This window comes from Dermacentor variabilis, chromosome 9 (genome assembly GCF_050947875.1).
Source record: "Dermacentor variabilis isolate Ectoservices chromosome 9, ASM5094787v1, whole genome shotgun sequence".
In the NCBI taxonomy this organism is placed as follows: Eukaryota; Metazoa; Arthropoda; class Arachnida; order Ixodida; family Ixodidae; genus Dermacentor; species Dermacentor variabilis.
Window position 1 is genome coordinate 51,004,255 of NC_134576.1, and position 15,390 is coordinate 51,019,644.

The 15,390-nt window shown below is 49.2% G+C and overlaps 1 protein-coding gene across 1 annotated transcript in view; it reads left to right on the plus strand.

Annotated features, from left to right (window-relative positions):
• LOC142592671 (uncharacterized) overlaps positions 1–15,390 on the plus strand; it is a 473,797-nt gene that overhangs the window by 110,730 nt on the left and 347,677 nt on the right. The window contains exon 4 of the mRNA XM_075704237.1: positions 5,716–5,798. Within this exon, the coding sequence (XP_075560352.1) occupies positions 5,716–5,798 (83 nt within the window). The remainder of the gene's footprint in view (positions 1–5,715; positions 5,799–15,390) is intronic.

Consider the following 15,390-nt stretch of genomic DNA (forward strand, 5'->3'; position numbering starts at 1 on the left):
ATGCATTAGTGCTGTAGGTTATGTAAGTGCGAGTTTCGGAGACGCTTTGATGCCAGATGAGATACATTTCATTGAAAAGGATAAGAGCAGCAGCTGTGGAGAGGGCATCTAAGTCTAAGGTGCTGTTGGGCACGCATTTCATGGCTTCAACGACGAAGGTTGCTTGGTACTACTGAGCCAGTAGTAATGTTGCGCGAGTCAATGAAGCAGCCGTAGATGTAAGCGATAGGTTGGTGGACGTTGTGGGGGGAAGGGTGGGAAGGAGGGTAGCAGCTCCGTAGTGTTCGATAACCGTTGGGATGCGCGCCACATCTGCAATAATCGCGGAGGTGGTTATTGCATGAATGCGTAAAGATGGGCACGTGTGGGAGAAAGAATTAAGTCGAGAGTGTGACGGAAGCCCGTCTGGTCGGGACTACTTCCTTTAAGTATGGAAGAAAGAAGAGATTCCGTCTGGGTTTGTCGGATAACGACGCCGTGCGCGCGAGATAGACCGAGTTGTAAAGGGGGAAAAGCGGGGGGGGGGGCAACTGGATAGGGCTGGATCGAATTGGGAGGAGGTCTGTAATCACGTTGGCTTGGCCAGGGGAAGCCGGGAGCCTGGCGAAGAGATTCGCAGGCGAGCCCATTAGCCCTTTCATTCCCCGACAGTGCCGCGTGGCCAGGTACCCGCACGATTTCAACAGGTGTAACAAGGCTGCTTTGGAGAATGTGTCGGAAGGGCAGCAGGTTCGCCACGTAAGACCACAGAAGGCCATGATTCTGTGAAAATCATAGGCAGGTGAAGGGTGACGGGGGAAAGACAGCGACAAGCGGCTAATATGGCATGTAGTCCAGCTAGTTCGAGATCTGTAACCGAGAGAACCTTTCTATGACGGATAGCATATAGCTGTTCAAAAGGGCCACTATGGCCGAGCCGAGTGAGGATACGCTAGCGTCCCTGTAATAGAAATGACGGCGTGGATGAGTGTGGATGAAATGCTGCACATAGCGGATTCGAGCCGAGCGGTGTTGTGTGTGCCCACGGGGGTGTATGTTTCGAGGTAACAGTGCAATTCGTAGAAGTTGCGATGGTCAGTCAAGATAATCTCTTCTGTGGTGTTGTGGACGCCCAGCTGAGCTAAGCGCTCCTTGCTGGCAGTTTTAAATTGCTCTGCGTACAAGTTTGTCAAGATGAATAAGGACATATTGGAGAAGAGATAAATAAGGTAGCTTGTAGCGATAGTGATACAGTAGCGCTTCCTGAAAATGAAGTTCGTTTGGACGTAGGCCCCTAATCGGATTAGTGATGCGACGCATTAAGTGTAAGATTTCTTCTTACTGGAGAATGAGCCGGACGGCCTAAGAGGTTCCATGATCGGCTGGGGGGTGGAGGCCTAGAATTTTTATGGATTTTACTACTTAAATGGGGTTAACGATGCAGCAGTAGTGCTAAGGGAGGGGGTTGCCATCGAGAATGGTTGAAAATGAAGAGAGCAGATTTTGCAGGTGAGCAACAAAGCCCAATTTTTAGTGGCAGCTCAAGCGCTAGCAAGGGCGTCCTGTGGGCAGTCTTGGATATATCCTGGTGAATCAAAATAAGGTCAGATATATATGTCATGTGCGTAGATAGTATAGCGGATAGAAGTTAACGTTTCGAGGGTGCGGTGAATGGCGCACACGTTGAAGCCAAAGGCAGACGAAGCTTTCGCTTTCCGCGGCCAGCGCGTTTCACAATAGCGCCGTCCAGTGGGGATTGCACCATAACCCACGGGGGTGTAATGAAGGCGAAAGCATGGCAGTCTTCCCTTCGTACTGCCGATGTGAAAATTCCGTCAGCACGGCACGAAACCCTCCTATCTTTCGTCGCCGACTCTCAAATTTAAAACTAAACATTTCTTTCTCTCATTCTTTTATTGATTCCACCATTATCTGAAAACTCCGCGCGCCTTGTCGTGTAAGAACCCGTCCGCGACTGTACTTATTTGCATATACTTGAGTTACCACAAAACAGCATTTTGATATAAGACTACATTGCCCAATAGTAGCGGTGAATACAGTCAATGATAGTCGAAAGTCTAATCAACGTGTCAAAGGTGTCGGCTGTTATGCGTAACTGGTCGAATATTCCAGCGTAATCACTGATGCCATCGTGCCTTCCAGAAAGTACCACAGAATTTGCGTCGCGCATACCATAAGATTACAAAGTTTAGTGACGAAAGATAACTGTTAGCACTACGGATACCATTCAAGAAATTTCCGACACATGCAGCGCGTCTTGCGATGAGCGATAACGTTTCACATTTGTTAGCTAGTGAAACGCTCTCAACCAAGAACGATAAAGTAGACGCGTCAGTGCCCCCCTCCTCTTAAGAAGCATCGTCCCGATGCTACAGACACGAAAGTGAAAACAAAATCAGACACAATAAAGAAAGAAAAACAACAAAGCAACAAAGAAGCGATGATCCGAAGTCCGTCAGCGGACATATAAAGGGTTGAGGCGCACCACGTGGACGACTTCAGGCCGTGCGGGTCGCCTCTGATAGCGGTGGGCGAGCTGCCTGGCTTATTCGGCTTGCTGGAAATAGGCGGCGACGTCTGGATTCTCTTCGTAGGTGACGTGCAGTAGCATGGCGTCGAGACTCGCCGTCGGGTTTCTGCCGTAAACGAACCTGAACGGCGTGATCTGCATTGTTTCTTGCACTGCCCTGTTATAAGCGAACGTTACGTAAGGCAGGGCGGAATCCCACGTCTGGTGCTCGACGTCGACATATAGTACATTGTTAGCATGTGGGCAAGGGTATTGTTCAACAGCTCCGTAAGACCGTTCGTCTGCGGGCTGTAGGCAGTTGTCCTCCTGTGGCTTGTCCAGCTGTATTGCAGAACGGCTTGGGTGGGCTCTGCTGTGAAGGCCGTTTCATTGTCGGTGATGAGGACACCAGGTTCTGGGACACCATGTTGGAGCAGGATGTTGTCATTCGGCAGATGAATGCATGTTTCCAATAGCTTGGGCTCCTATGTCTGCGCAGGACGCTCGTGAACGTCTGCAGTGAGCCGTTGCGGAGCAGGCCCCGTGTAGTAAGGGTCGATTGCCGGTTCTCGAACCACGTCCTGACAGCGCCTTCTAGGGCGAAGTACACATGTCGACGCTTGTCGCCAGAGTTCCAGTTGTTTAACGCAGGCACCCCTTCGCATGTTTACAGCCAGTTATCTGGGTATTGAAATGATCCACAGACGGTCAGTGGCTCCCTGGGCTTGTGCAGCACGATGGGCGACGCTGAGGCTGCCAGTGGAGTTGTTCACTTGGCGTCATCTTCTTGGTTGTCTCAGGTAGAAAGCCTTGTTTCAGGGGCAGGTGTCCTAGCCGGCGGCTTGCTTTATGATCCGGGGTGAGACTGGTGTTGTCTTCTGTCTTCGTGGTATGGGCTTGGATCACAGCTTGTCGGTGGTGTCTGGTACATGAATACAAAGCTTCTCCACCAGACGTCACGTGGTAATGACGGTCAAGAACACCGCGGAAAAGCTGTGAACGGTAAAGCTCTTTATTGGGCGAACCTGCACCCAGAAAAACAGGCTACACTCAAAGCACAACGATAGCGGCGGCGAACACATTCGGCGATCGGCGATAATCTGATGAGCGCGTCAAGCTCGTTGGCGTTTATGCGTGACTCGCCGAAAGTTAGAGAGTAAAGACTAGCGCATGCGCAGTTGGCTCGGTGCGGAGGTGGCGAGACAGCGGCAGCGAGAAGGGGGAGGAGGAGGAGGGAACGAAGGAAGGAAAGGTAGGGAGGTCAACCAGACGCTCGTCCGGTTAGCTAACGTACACTGGAGAAGGGGTTTTAGAGATGAAAAGAAAGAAAAGGGAGGGCAGAAGGTACTCTCAGTGTGAACATGAGTGGTTGTCCATTACTTAACGCCTACAATCGGTCACTGAGGCCCCTCAATTTCATGACTTGTAGCAGTGCCCGCGTCGCTTTGTAAGCCTGCAGCACGTGGGGTTATGGTCCGAGAATCTTACCCCCGTATTGAGAAATGCATCTTAACTTGAAGGCCACGCTCGACTTTACATAAATCAGACCTAGTGCGAACGCGCGCAAGACGCTCACTGCGTTTCCTTTGGTGCATTCACCACTGGCGCCATGATTGATTAAATCAAGTCAACCATGGGCTTCAAGTTTAGATGCATGTCTGAATTCGTGGATTAATCTCTGAAAATGGACTGCTGTGTAATTGGTTTGACACCCTCTGAAGAAGGGGGCTCGCATATGCCCAGTGAGGTCCTTGCGGTCTAGTGCATTACAGCGAGTGCTGAAGAGTTTTGCTTGCGTAAAACGTGGTTTGTCTAGAACCTATGTGGGGCTTAGCTAGAATGTAATCCAAGTTCAGCATAGCTCCCCGCCAATGAGCCAACAATCGGATGTGTAGACTCGCATTACATCATTTGCAATACTTCTACTGAAAAAAAGGTCAGCTCCCATTATTTCCATGTGTGTGTAAATTTTGATAATAAAACACAGTTAACAGTTTGTGTTTAGCTTGAGGAGAACTCGGTAATGGGTGTTCCACTACATACAGGTATACCGGATTGTTAATATTTGTTTTAGAAATGAATTTATTCGAAGACTCGAAGACAGTTGCCTAAGCTTTGGCGCTCGCTGACACTTCACTGACAAATCTATATCTCCACTTTTTAAAGTAACTCCAAGAAATGAATTTATTAGACAGATAGCAGTTTTTTCCTTTGAGCGACATTACTCTGGCAGGCGGAATTTACTCGCACGAGAAATCAAAATGCGTAAAGGAATAGATAACTCTTCTAACAAATATGTCTCCACTTTAAAAAAAAAACTCCGCTAACTGGGTTTTAATTGATTACTTTAGAAGCTGCTGAGTTTTCAAGCCGCTCCCACTTCAACAGTTTGGCAGATGACACCATTGGCGAGTTCTTAATGCGTCTGCCTTTCCTACAATAAAGTGTTTACTCTCTCTCTCTCTCTCTCATGCGGCAACATGCGTTAGCGTTGCACGTAACTTGTGTTCCGGTTCTAAAAACATTTTTTACATAAAGAAGTAGAACCCATGCAAACTTCATAGCGCGAATCTCTCTAAACCGGTGATGCCATCTGCATTTCTTTTCAATTACTATATACCTTGGGTACTTAACGGCTACAATTTGTAATTAAACTACGTACAATAATGTAACTTGTAAAAACCTTGATAGGAAATTTCGATAATTCGTAGAATGCGCATTTTAATTTCTTGTGGAAGTAGTGTTCACCTGTTCTGTCCGATTCATGGTTTCAAATTGCACTATCTGCGTAGGCGATTTTCATATATTCGTTAAAGAAAAAAAAAACGCTCTATGTTATAAACACTGAGCTACCATATGGCCCGTAGCGTTACGTGTGTTCAGTGTTGAGCAGAGTGCACTTGCGAATGCGATGCGAAAACATTTTTTGGCAACCAAAAATAATTTTATACAGTTACTGCTGAAATAGTAATTCCCTCACGTAGCAAAGAATGCGCTAAGCTGTATATTAAAAAGGTATCTGAAGTTGTGACGTATTGGGCAGTACGCTCGGGCTGACAATGACTTATACTAGCTTTTCCTAAGAGTCAGCTCCATAGAGTGGCATCACTCAATGTCATCCCTCACTCAATTTATAGACTGGCATCAAGCTGAACTTAGACTAGGATCAAGTTGTAGAACATTCCTTCTCCATCTTTATTTTCAAGGAATGTGCGGTTTGGTGCAATGACCGCCTGCACCTTGGTCATCGCCAAAGAGCTGCTTGTCGCCGTCTTTACACCATGTGCCAGTAAGTACACACAAAACGCAACGTCTGATTTGCATGAGAGCCTTTCCAGTCTGTCACTGTGTACTTGGGGCTTGTAGAGGAAGGTTTCTTTCTTTTTGGGTCGGACCTCCGTAGATGCCAACGTATACCAACGTAGATACCAACGTAGATACCAACGTAGATACCAACGTAGAGGAAGGTTTATTTTATTTTTTTGGGGTCGGACCTCTGAGATACCAACCACATACTAATAATGCCAACAGCGCTAGAAATATTGCGGTAAATGTCCTGCGCTTCTCGAGTTTCATTCATTTCCACTCAATTCCTGTTGCCTCACTGTTTTGCAGCTAGTATTGTTGGAAACCCACAATTAGAGGCTGTTTTCAGCTCAGAAATGTGCCAGGCATTGCACGCACAACTCAGGATTCAAGGTCGAACGAAAGTTGCATATCGTCTTCTTGCGTCAATTGGCCAACATACCAGCACAGTGCAGACATGAAGAATTAGCGTTTGTAATCAGTCGTTCACACAAAAGCAACTCCAACGAGCTTGTTCTAAGAGAAGGCATGCGATTGGTGACTTAGTTGCAATGTCTTTCGCGTACTGTTCAAGTTGCAAAATAAGTGTTCATATATCAACAAACCAAACGCTCTTTAACGTGCCTTTTAATTTGCAAGGTACCTTCGATGACATTGTGAAAAATACATGTTTCATATTAAACGTGGTATGCCTTGTTTTATGCCAGTAGCAGCGATGCTAATTTAGAAACATTAAGAGACATGGTAGACGTCTGACAGTCGAAAAGACGGCACAAGATAGGTCGGTTCCCATCGCGTCTGTACGTAAAGTACTCGATATTTGCAAACCTACGGAGCATTCCTTTGTGAATACTAAGCACATGGATACCTCGTTCAGTGGAACCTTATTTTATATAATATACATAGCTGAACTATTTCTTAATGTGCCACATTTTTCACATAAATGTAGAACGTTCAGCGACGTGGAACAAGAACACGTATATGACCCGGTCCACAGCCATGCACATCGCACACGATGGTGAAGGAAAATTTAACTTCGCTCTATTCACGTCGCCGCATAGCTTCGTTGGATTTCTTGCACAGCATCAATTCTTCCTTAGAGTTTCAAAAAACTATACTGACCTCGAGCCAGAGTCATCGATGAGACATCACAAACTTGAACTTGATGCCCTACTTTGCTCGAACGGTTGTTTAAACTCAGATTTTTTTCCTCGTTCCATAGAAGAGTGCAATTCTTTACCTGGGTGTATTCGCTTATACTCGCCCCGAAGTTTTGCATCTGCTATCCAGAATGAATGGTCTTAGCACATTACGCTCATCGTTGTATCGTACTATTCACTGTATAATTTTCCTCTGTTAGCCCACTCTTGCTATAGCGCTTATTGAGCTGCAGTACAAATAAAAAATGGCTGTGGCTTAGCTAAGGTTAAGCCCAGGATGCGAAGCATACTAGCCTTTATTTTAGTTGTTGAACCACTGTTTAGCCTGGTGAACTGCTGTTGCTTGGCTATATTTGGTTCGGCTAGACGAAGAAACAACTCATGCGTTACTCTGCTTCGCCTTCAATAGTGGAACTCGACAGCGTTCCCGTCGACCCGCCAAGGGGTGTAAGACAATGGGCTACGGCGCAGCGACTACGCGCCCCGCATTGGACGCGGTGAGCGTCGAGCAACGCAGCGTTCGGCGCGGCAACGAAATGTGCGCCTGAGCAAGCGACGCACGCCTGAGCCTTAGAAACAGCTCGTTTCTAAGGCAACACCGCATTCACTAGAGGCGCTTTTGTACCGCTTTGAAGCATCGTACTCGTGGCTCAGTGGTAGCGTCTCCGTCTCACACTCCGGAGACCCTGGTTCGATTCCCACCCAGCCCATCTTGCAAGAGTTGAGCCAAAGCCACCTAGAAACAAGCGCAGCTGCTTATATACCGCCGCGACGCCGCGAGCGACGGCGCGAGTTGGAGCCCTGTTTCTCCTCTATCGTGACGTCACGGTGTCACGTGGTCAGCCTTGAAGGCGACACCGCCACGCCTGAGGAGCTGGGTTGAGCTCTAGTAATATGCTTCGCATAATAACTAAATGCCTGTCACGAACAGAGAGGTTGCGCCGGAGCGCCAGGACCAGAGGCCCAGCGTAGCAGGCTTAGAACGGACTAGCACGTGCCGTGCTTGCGCCGCGACCACGCGCCGCCCAACTGAGCGCTGATCTTTAGCGTCCGCGCGTAGCGGCGTCGGTGGTTGGTTGGTTACAAACTTTATTTCTATTTACAAGAGAGCCGCGAGCTGATCTCTAAGGGCCCAGCCCTTACAAAGTCTAGGGGGCGGTCCCTAGTCCGGGACCCCCGTGGCTTCTGCAGCGGCTTTGGCTCGGGCCACCAGGGCACGTTGTTCCTGGAGGGTTGAGCAGCCGAGCAGGGTGGCCTCCCAGTCCTCTCGGGTAGGGTGGGGGTTTGGGGGGAAAGCAGGGTTAGAGGGGCATGCCCACACCATGTGGTATGTGTCCGCAAACACCTCCCCACAGTGCGGGCACTCGCCCGAAAATGCCGGGTTGAAGTGTTTCAGCACCGCCGGGCACAGTACGGTATTTGTGTAGAGACGGAGAAGCCAGCGCTCCTCCGTCTTATTGAGGCCTTTGCAAGGGGGGAAGTATCGGCCGTGATTAAGCTGATACAGCTGTACGATTTCTTTAAAGGTGATTGCCGGTTTGAATTCAGGGACCTCGTCGACGGGTGATAGAGGCGACGCCCGGAAATGAAGCGCGCGGGCTGTAGCGTCGGCTACTTCGTTCCCCTCTATTCCCTGATGAGCTGGGGCCCAAATAATGGAGCGCCGGGGTTGGAATCCCTGGTTCTCACATTTCTTAAGGATTTGGAAGGCCCGATATGGAATTTGGCCTTGTTCTATATTGCGGCAAGCACCCCTCGAATCAGTGATGATGACCCGAGACGCTGGATCTGCGGCAGCAAGTGCGATGGCCACCTCCTCCGCGTAAGTAATATTGGGGGCCCGGAAAGTGAGACCATTAACGGGTGTGTTTTGATGGACGACTGCCGCCGTAAACCAACCCCCGTGGTGAGGGCCGGCAGCGTCCGCATAGAATACCTGGGATAAGTGGGTTAGGATGATTTCGTGCGTGACGTTATCGAAGGCACCCTTTAGGTCTAGCGCAAGGACGACCTTACCGTCACTAGGGTGTTCGACTGGCTCGAGAATCTCCGTATGAAGTTGTAGTAAGACATCCTGCGCGGACCTGTGTGGGCGGAAGCCGTACGTGGTGTCTGCAAAGATGTGTTGGGTCTCTAGATGGGTGGACAATCTATCCCGTACCATAGACTACCTCTTCGCGACCATTCAATATGATGGTGGCGTCTTGTGGAGGACAGGGTACGGCCCACCGTAGTAGGGTGTAAAAGGTGCCTTTATAGCGTCTCGTTTGAGCAAAACGTGGGTCAATGGCGCTAGGTCCGGATGCACAAACATGCTGTGGTCCGATGATCGAGGCGGAACGGGGCGCAGTTACTGAATGCAGTCATGTAGGCATTGAAGTCATTGAAGCGGCTGGGGCGAGGGGTCCGTAAGGAACAAAAGTCTCCAGGAAGTCGCAGAGGTGCACTATAGACGAGTTCGCCCGGATAACAGCCAATGTCGCGACGCGGGTAGCGTGTAGGCCCAGAAGCACCGCAGGAAGGTAGTCGACCCAGTGCTTTCGATATATGCGTGCAGTGAGGGCAGCCTAGAGCTGGCGGTGCAGCTGCTCAACCATACCGTTGGTACAGTGATGATACGCAGTGGTACGGAAGCGTTTAGCTCCAAGCAGGCAGTTCAGGGAAGTGAAGAGAGCATGGGAAAACCCATGCTGAAACGAAGACTTTGGCGACTGTTTCTGCAGTGATGTGCGGAAGGGGCACGGCTGCAGGCCAACGGGTGAAGCGGTCAATCATTGTTAGAATATGCCGGCAGTCGTGAGAGGGCGGAAGTGGTCTCAGCAAATCAATATGGACGCGGTCAAAGCGACAGCCAGGTGGCAAGAAAGACTGCATGGGAGTATTCTTCTTGTCGTAGCCTCCTCAGACCCGAGAAGAAAGTTCGGTTAGAAAGTGTTAATTTCATATATGATGTTTCCAGTTGTAAGCCCCAGAACACAAATTAACAGCAATTTCAGTCATAGCGATCTCGAGCTGTGTGATAATGCATGTCCCCCTACAGGGACATCTGGGTCTCTATTATATATATATTGGCTGCGCATTGGGACACCCCTCAGAGGAGGAAGAAACTGCAAAACTTTATTGATGTTTAGAAATGAGCAGTAAAATGCAACTGTGAAGTCAGGCGTGAAAATTGTAGAAGCAATTTCTCCCAACTTCAATGCAGAGGTAGACGTTGTACTGGGCGCATCGGTGGCGTATTTTCATCCACCAACCTGCGTTGCGGCATCTTTGTCCGCCTGCGAGATCATCTTTGAGTGGTAGGTGAAGAGCCCCTTGTTATCGGAATGTTTGCGAGTGAAGATCATTTGGTCGCGTTCTGGGTTGGATGTCCATTTCGTCATCATCCGAATGTAGTTGTTCCATGTTTCCACAAATCAACGCCTCCGCAACATACATCTTGAAATCAAGGTAGTCCAAGATATTCTTCCTCGGCAGCCCCATGGCGTTTTTGTCCGCTCTGTACTGAAGCCACCCGTTGACGCAAGCAAGGTCTGACATGTGCAAAATGGTACGAAGCGTCCACCGATTCGTTCGGCTTCTCTGCGCGTACAGAGCTAGCATTCTGTCAGCTAGGTCGACTTCTCCCATTTTGTCATTGTAATTTTTGATAAACAAGAATACTGACTTATATTTTAGCTTCCGGACGTGTACTGAAAAGATCTTAGTACACGAAACCAATCAAGAACTGTCAACACTGAGACCTAGCGTCCCTCTACAGGGACATTTCATTAAGTGCGAAGCGCGGGACAGAAAACAATGTATTTTCGCAAGGAACACCCCTTAAAATGTTCTCTCAACCATAACAATTCTAAAAACATAGCATAAAGCTTCCATAAGGTGTGTTATCAATGATCAAAATGTTCTTAAGTCGCCGTCGTGAGTAAAACGTGCTCGTGCAGATTGCAGCCATGTTGTCTTCTCGACGAAGCAAACTCTCCCCGCTCTTCACAGATGGCGCTACAATGCTTGTCCTCCGACAGAGACACCAGTTCTCTGTTCTATAAAAGGTCAGTCTTAAGTCAGAACCTGAGAACCAATGTCGCCGTAAAGGGCGTGGGGTCTGAAGAGGGTAGGTCACCTTAGCGGTCCGGCACGTGAGGCAGGTCGCACCCACTCGCGAACATCGGTGGATGGCTGGCCATTCGTAGCACTGTAACGAGGCGTTGCGTGGCTCGTATGCGTGGATGACAGATGTCAAGGGATTGGAGCACCGCACGACGGAAGGCAAGCGGAATGAAGAGACTGAATGCAGCCGCTGACATGTCACACCAGAGTGAGCCAGGTACAGGCGGGTGAGAAACGACTCGTAGGAGGGAACTGAGTACGCAGCTCTTGCAGCTCAAGGTCTTCCATCTGCGTCCGAGGTGGACGTTCCCTGCCCACAATTGGAGATGAGCCGAGGGAGGTGATCAGGGTGAGTGCATCAGCTGCCTTGTTTTGGGTGCCTTTTGATGTGCCGGATGTCTGTAGTGAACTGCGAAATATGGTCCAGTTGACGAAGTTCACGTGTGACGTATATGGAAGCGTCTGTACGGAAGACCTAAACCAGAGCCTTGCGATCCATTAGAACATAAAAGCGCTGGCCCTCCAAGAAGTGCTGGAAGTGCAGAGTGGTGGGTTATATAGCGAGAAGCTCGCTGGCAAAAACGCTGTGGCGAGTTTCGGCAGGTTGGAACTTCCGAGAGAAGCCCAGCTAGTGGACGCCACTTGGGGTGGATTTGCTGCTAGAGAAGAGCGCGAATGGCCGCAATGGAATCATCCACCATGGTTCGCGTGGGCACGTTGGTACTCGGATAGATGACAAGCACTGGATTGGCGACTGCTTGTTTAGTAGCCGTGAAAGGCGCTTGAGCTTCGGGAGACCAGGAAATTGAGGATGAGAGGGCCTTGGTTGTGCGAAGGTCAGTCAATGGATGGAAAACCTCAGCGCAGTGCGGAATGAAGCGCCGGGAGAAAATCACTAGGCCAAGGAGCTCACGCAGCTGGAGTACGGTAGTACTGGGAAGTCTTGGCACAGCCTGGACATGGGAGTGCGACAGACGGATTCCCTTCGACGAGATATTGTGGCCGAGTAACTCGAGCTCGGAAGACCCAAAATTTCTGGTGGTTCACAACCAGGCCAAATTGTTAAAGGTGTTAAGAGTTCCTTGAGTGACGCTCATGATATTGTTGATTGGGACTCACGACGAGGATGTCGTTCATGTAGGCAAATACCGCCAGGAGTACGCGCGTTACCTCAGCAATCAATCTTTGGCGCACTTGAGCTACGTTGCTTGGCCAGAAGGGCATGCTCACGTGCTCAAACAGGCCGAAGGGTGTAGTAATGGTGTCTTCGGAATATCAGCAGGCTCATCGAGGAGGTGATAGGCCTCGATATACATCCTTCCAAGTGGCCTGTGAAATCTTGAATATCTGGAAGAGGATAGCTATGGTGGACCGTGATAGCCTTGAGCGCCCGGTAGTGGCCGCACAGACGCCAGTCACCTTGTTCTTTCTTGGACACCAGATGGAGTTGAGAGGCCCAACTGCTGGACAAAGAGCGAATACCCAGCTGGAGCATGTGCTTGAATTGCAGTTGAGCAATGGTCAGACGCTCACCGGAGACCTTCCACTGACGTATTTGTGCGTCCTTAATGCTGTAGAGATGTGTGCTGGGTCACATATAGGAAAGTCAAGTTATATGCAGAGCACTTTTCGGACCTTGTGATACATTATTTGTCTTTTTTGGAGCGGTTGAGAGATTCTCGACGTTCCTTTTGAGCTGGTGGCTCCTGTTTTCTGGAAGTCACGTCCATCGCCTCTCGTGGTGCGTTTGACACGCGCTGTCGCGAGCGGTGCATTCGTCTTGAAGAACTCAGTTCGGCAAACGAGACCTTTGGGGCTCCCAACCCATAGGTTGAGCGAAACGTGAACAAGGTGAATGCAAGGTGAAGTTTATCACCTTGTTCACGTTTTGCTCATCGTCTTGAATTTCCAGCTCCCGCATTCCCCATTTTTTCTCAACTCATAGGTTGACGGACCCATCTTGGATGGCGGGTTAGCGGTGGCAGCACCAGCCGATGAGGCTGGTGGCCCAACCGCGACTACACTTGGTGTACTCATCTGAAGCCGGAGTCAGCTGCGGCGGCGCTGCCCCCTTACGCGCCACATCAGCACACCCTGTGGCATGAGGAAGTGAGAAGAGTTTTCGCGCTTCCTTGAAGCAGATGTTTTCTTTTTTTAGTTATAATTCCTTTTTCTCTTTTCCGTGTGGTACAAGATGGGGTGTAAGCTGCGTAGTCATTGTCGCAATTCGCGCAATGTGGTGTGCTGTCGCAGTTGCCCGAGGGGGGGATCATGGTCACCACACGTCGTAATGGTTTGGCGGCCTAGGCATCTTTGTCAACCATGGCCATGTCTTTGACATTTGAAGCATCATCGAGGGTTCGGGATGTGCGGCCTGGCGCAAATCTTTATGTATCCTGCGTCGACGGTCTTGGGCAGAACACTTGGGTCGAATGTTAGCATGAGACGTTTTGCGAAAGGATAGACAGTTGGGCGAGTTGGTACGGTAACATGATCTTGGCTTGTAGCGCGAAATGAACACGGACGCAGAAAGGAGCAGACAGGACGAGCGCTCGTCCTCTCTGCTCCTTTTTGTGTCCGTGTTCACTTAGCGCTACAAGCCAAGATCATCAAATATTCTTGAAATTTCTTTGTTCTCTTTCCTGAACTGTACTCGTTGGACAGTAATCACGTTCTCGTCTCTCTATCCTTCCAGAAGCTCTGTCTCGGTCAGTTCATAAAAGTCGAACAGTGTTCATTGCGCGGTATTTGGCTGCGGTAACCGGGACGCCACTAATTTACATAGGTTAGAAAGCTCTTCGTACTGCTTCTTGTCACATAGTTCCAGCAGAAGGTCACCAATGGCCGTTTTTGTGGTTTTGTACCCTGGCCCTAGAGAATTTGAGATTTTGTTACCAGGAAAGGTGAAACCATTTTCGCTGTTTTTTGTCTAGTCACTGTGGAGTACATGATATCTGGGAAAGTTTTCTATTTTGTTTGCCAAGGAACTGCAGAGCTTCATCGTTGAGCCCTCTTCTGAGGATGGTCAGGAAGTCGTGGAAAATGTTCTGCCTTACATATATGCCGGTATTCAGCAGAGGTGCACGCGGCCTACCAAGAAGCCCAACAAGCGGGCCCAACAGGACACTGTTCTGTTGCGCCAGTTCTACAACTCCGCTTTAACCCAACACCTACAGTCAAGGGTGGTTATGCCACACAAGGTTAACCCTTACCGCCTTGAAATTCGGAAACGAAGTGAAGAGGAGACACTGAAGATTGAAAGTGGGAGAGAAAGACGCAGATTGAAGAGGAGGAGAGGAAAAGGCAACTGCTGATTTCCTCCAGGTGGGTCAGCCTGGAGGTGCCGTCTGTGACGCCGAGACTAAAGAGGTGTGTTGCGTACGCCAGGGGCCCTTATAGGAACTAACACCTGGCAACCGCTCTACCTCCAAGATCCGCTTTTGCTCAGACATAGCTAAGCCACGCACGGCTACAAGTGGGAGGGTCCAACCCTGATGTGATGGAGAGCGTGGTGTCGCAGCACATTAAACGCTTGCTTACGCAGACTCCCCTGCAGGGAAAATGCAAAGTTGTTTCAACCGGTAATTTATGGGTGAAAATTACAGGGGCGAGTCAATTCCGGGGGATCTTTAAAATCTCTGTTTTCTGGTCAACGTTGCCGAGGGCATTGTCATCGATGAATACAAAATCGTCACCGTATCTATAACTACCTGAAGCACTTTAAGCTTCGAAGTTGCTCATTAAGCACTTGTCAAACTTACCTAGAAGCAAGTCACTTAGGACCGGTGCCATGCAGGACCAGGAACATATTGTTTATGAATTTACGATACACTTTTCATCCCCCTTAATGTGCTTTGAATTTAGGTAAAACATGAGCAGCTCGAAATACCTACCTACGTCAAACCTGTTCTGTGTTTGGAATACTACTGTCCCCAAGCTATACTGCATTCCTGCGCATCTGTAGCATCTGAGCTTGCGGCAGAGAATAATAAAGGTATTTAACGTCTACTGGCCAATACTGGCCATACTTTCAGGCTCCTGCACTAGTGCTGTTTAAAAGGCCTACGCAACAGTTTCTTTCATCAAGTACGGGTCGTCGATTAAGGGGAGTTCTAAGTTGTCTGGCAAAAACCTTTCAACGCATTTTCTGCCATGTCCCATTTTCTGAAATAGTGACCCGAAGAGGGCACTGCAAGTTGTGCATTTTAGCACTGAACATTGCCCTCAGGCCAGGGCTCTTGTTTTTCGCTATACATTTTTCGCCAAGCAAAAAAGGCCTAACACGCTGCAGAACTTCATTGCTTTATC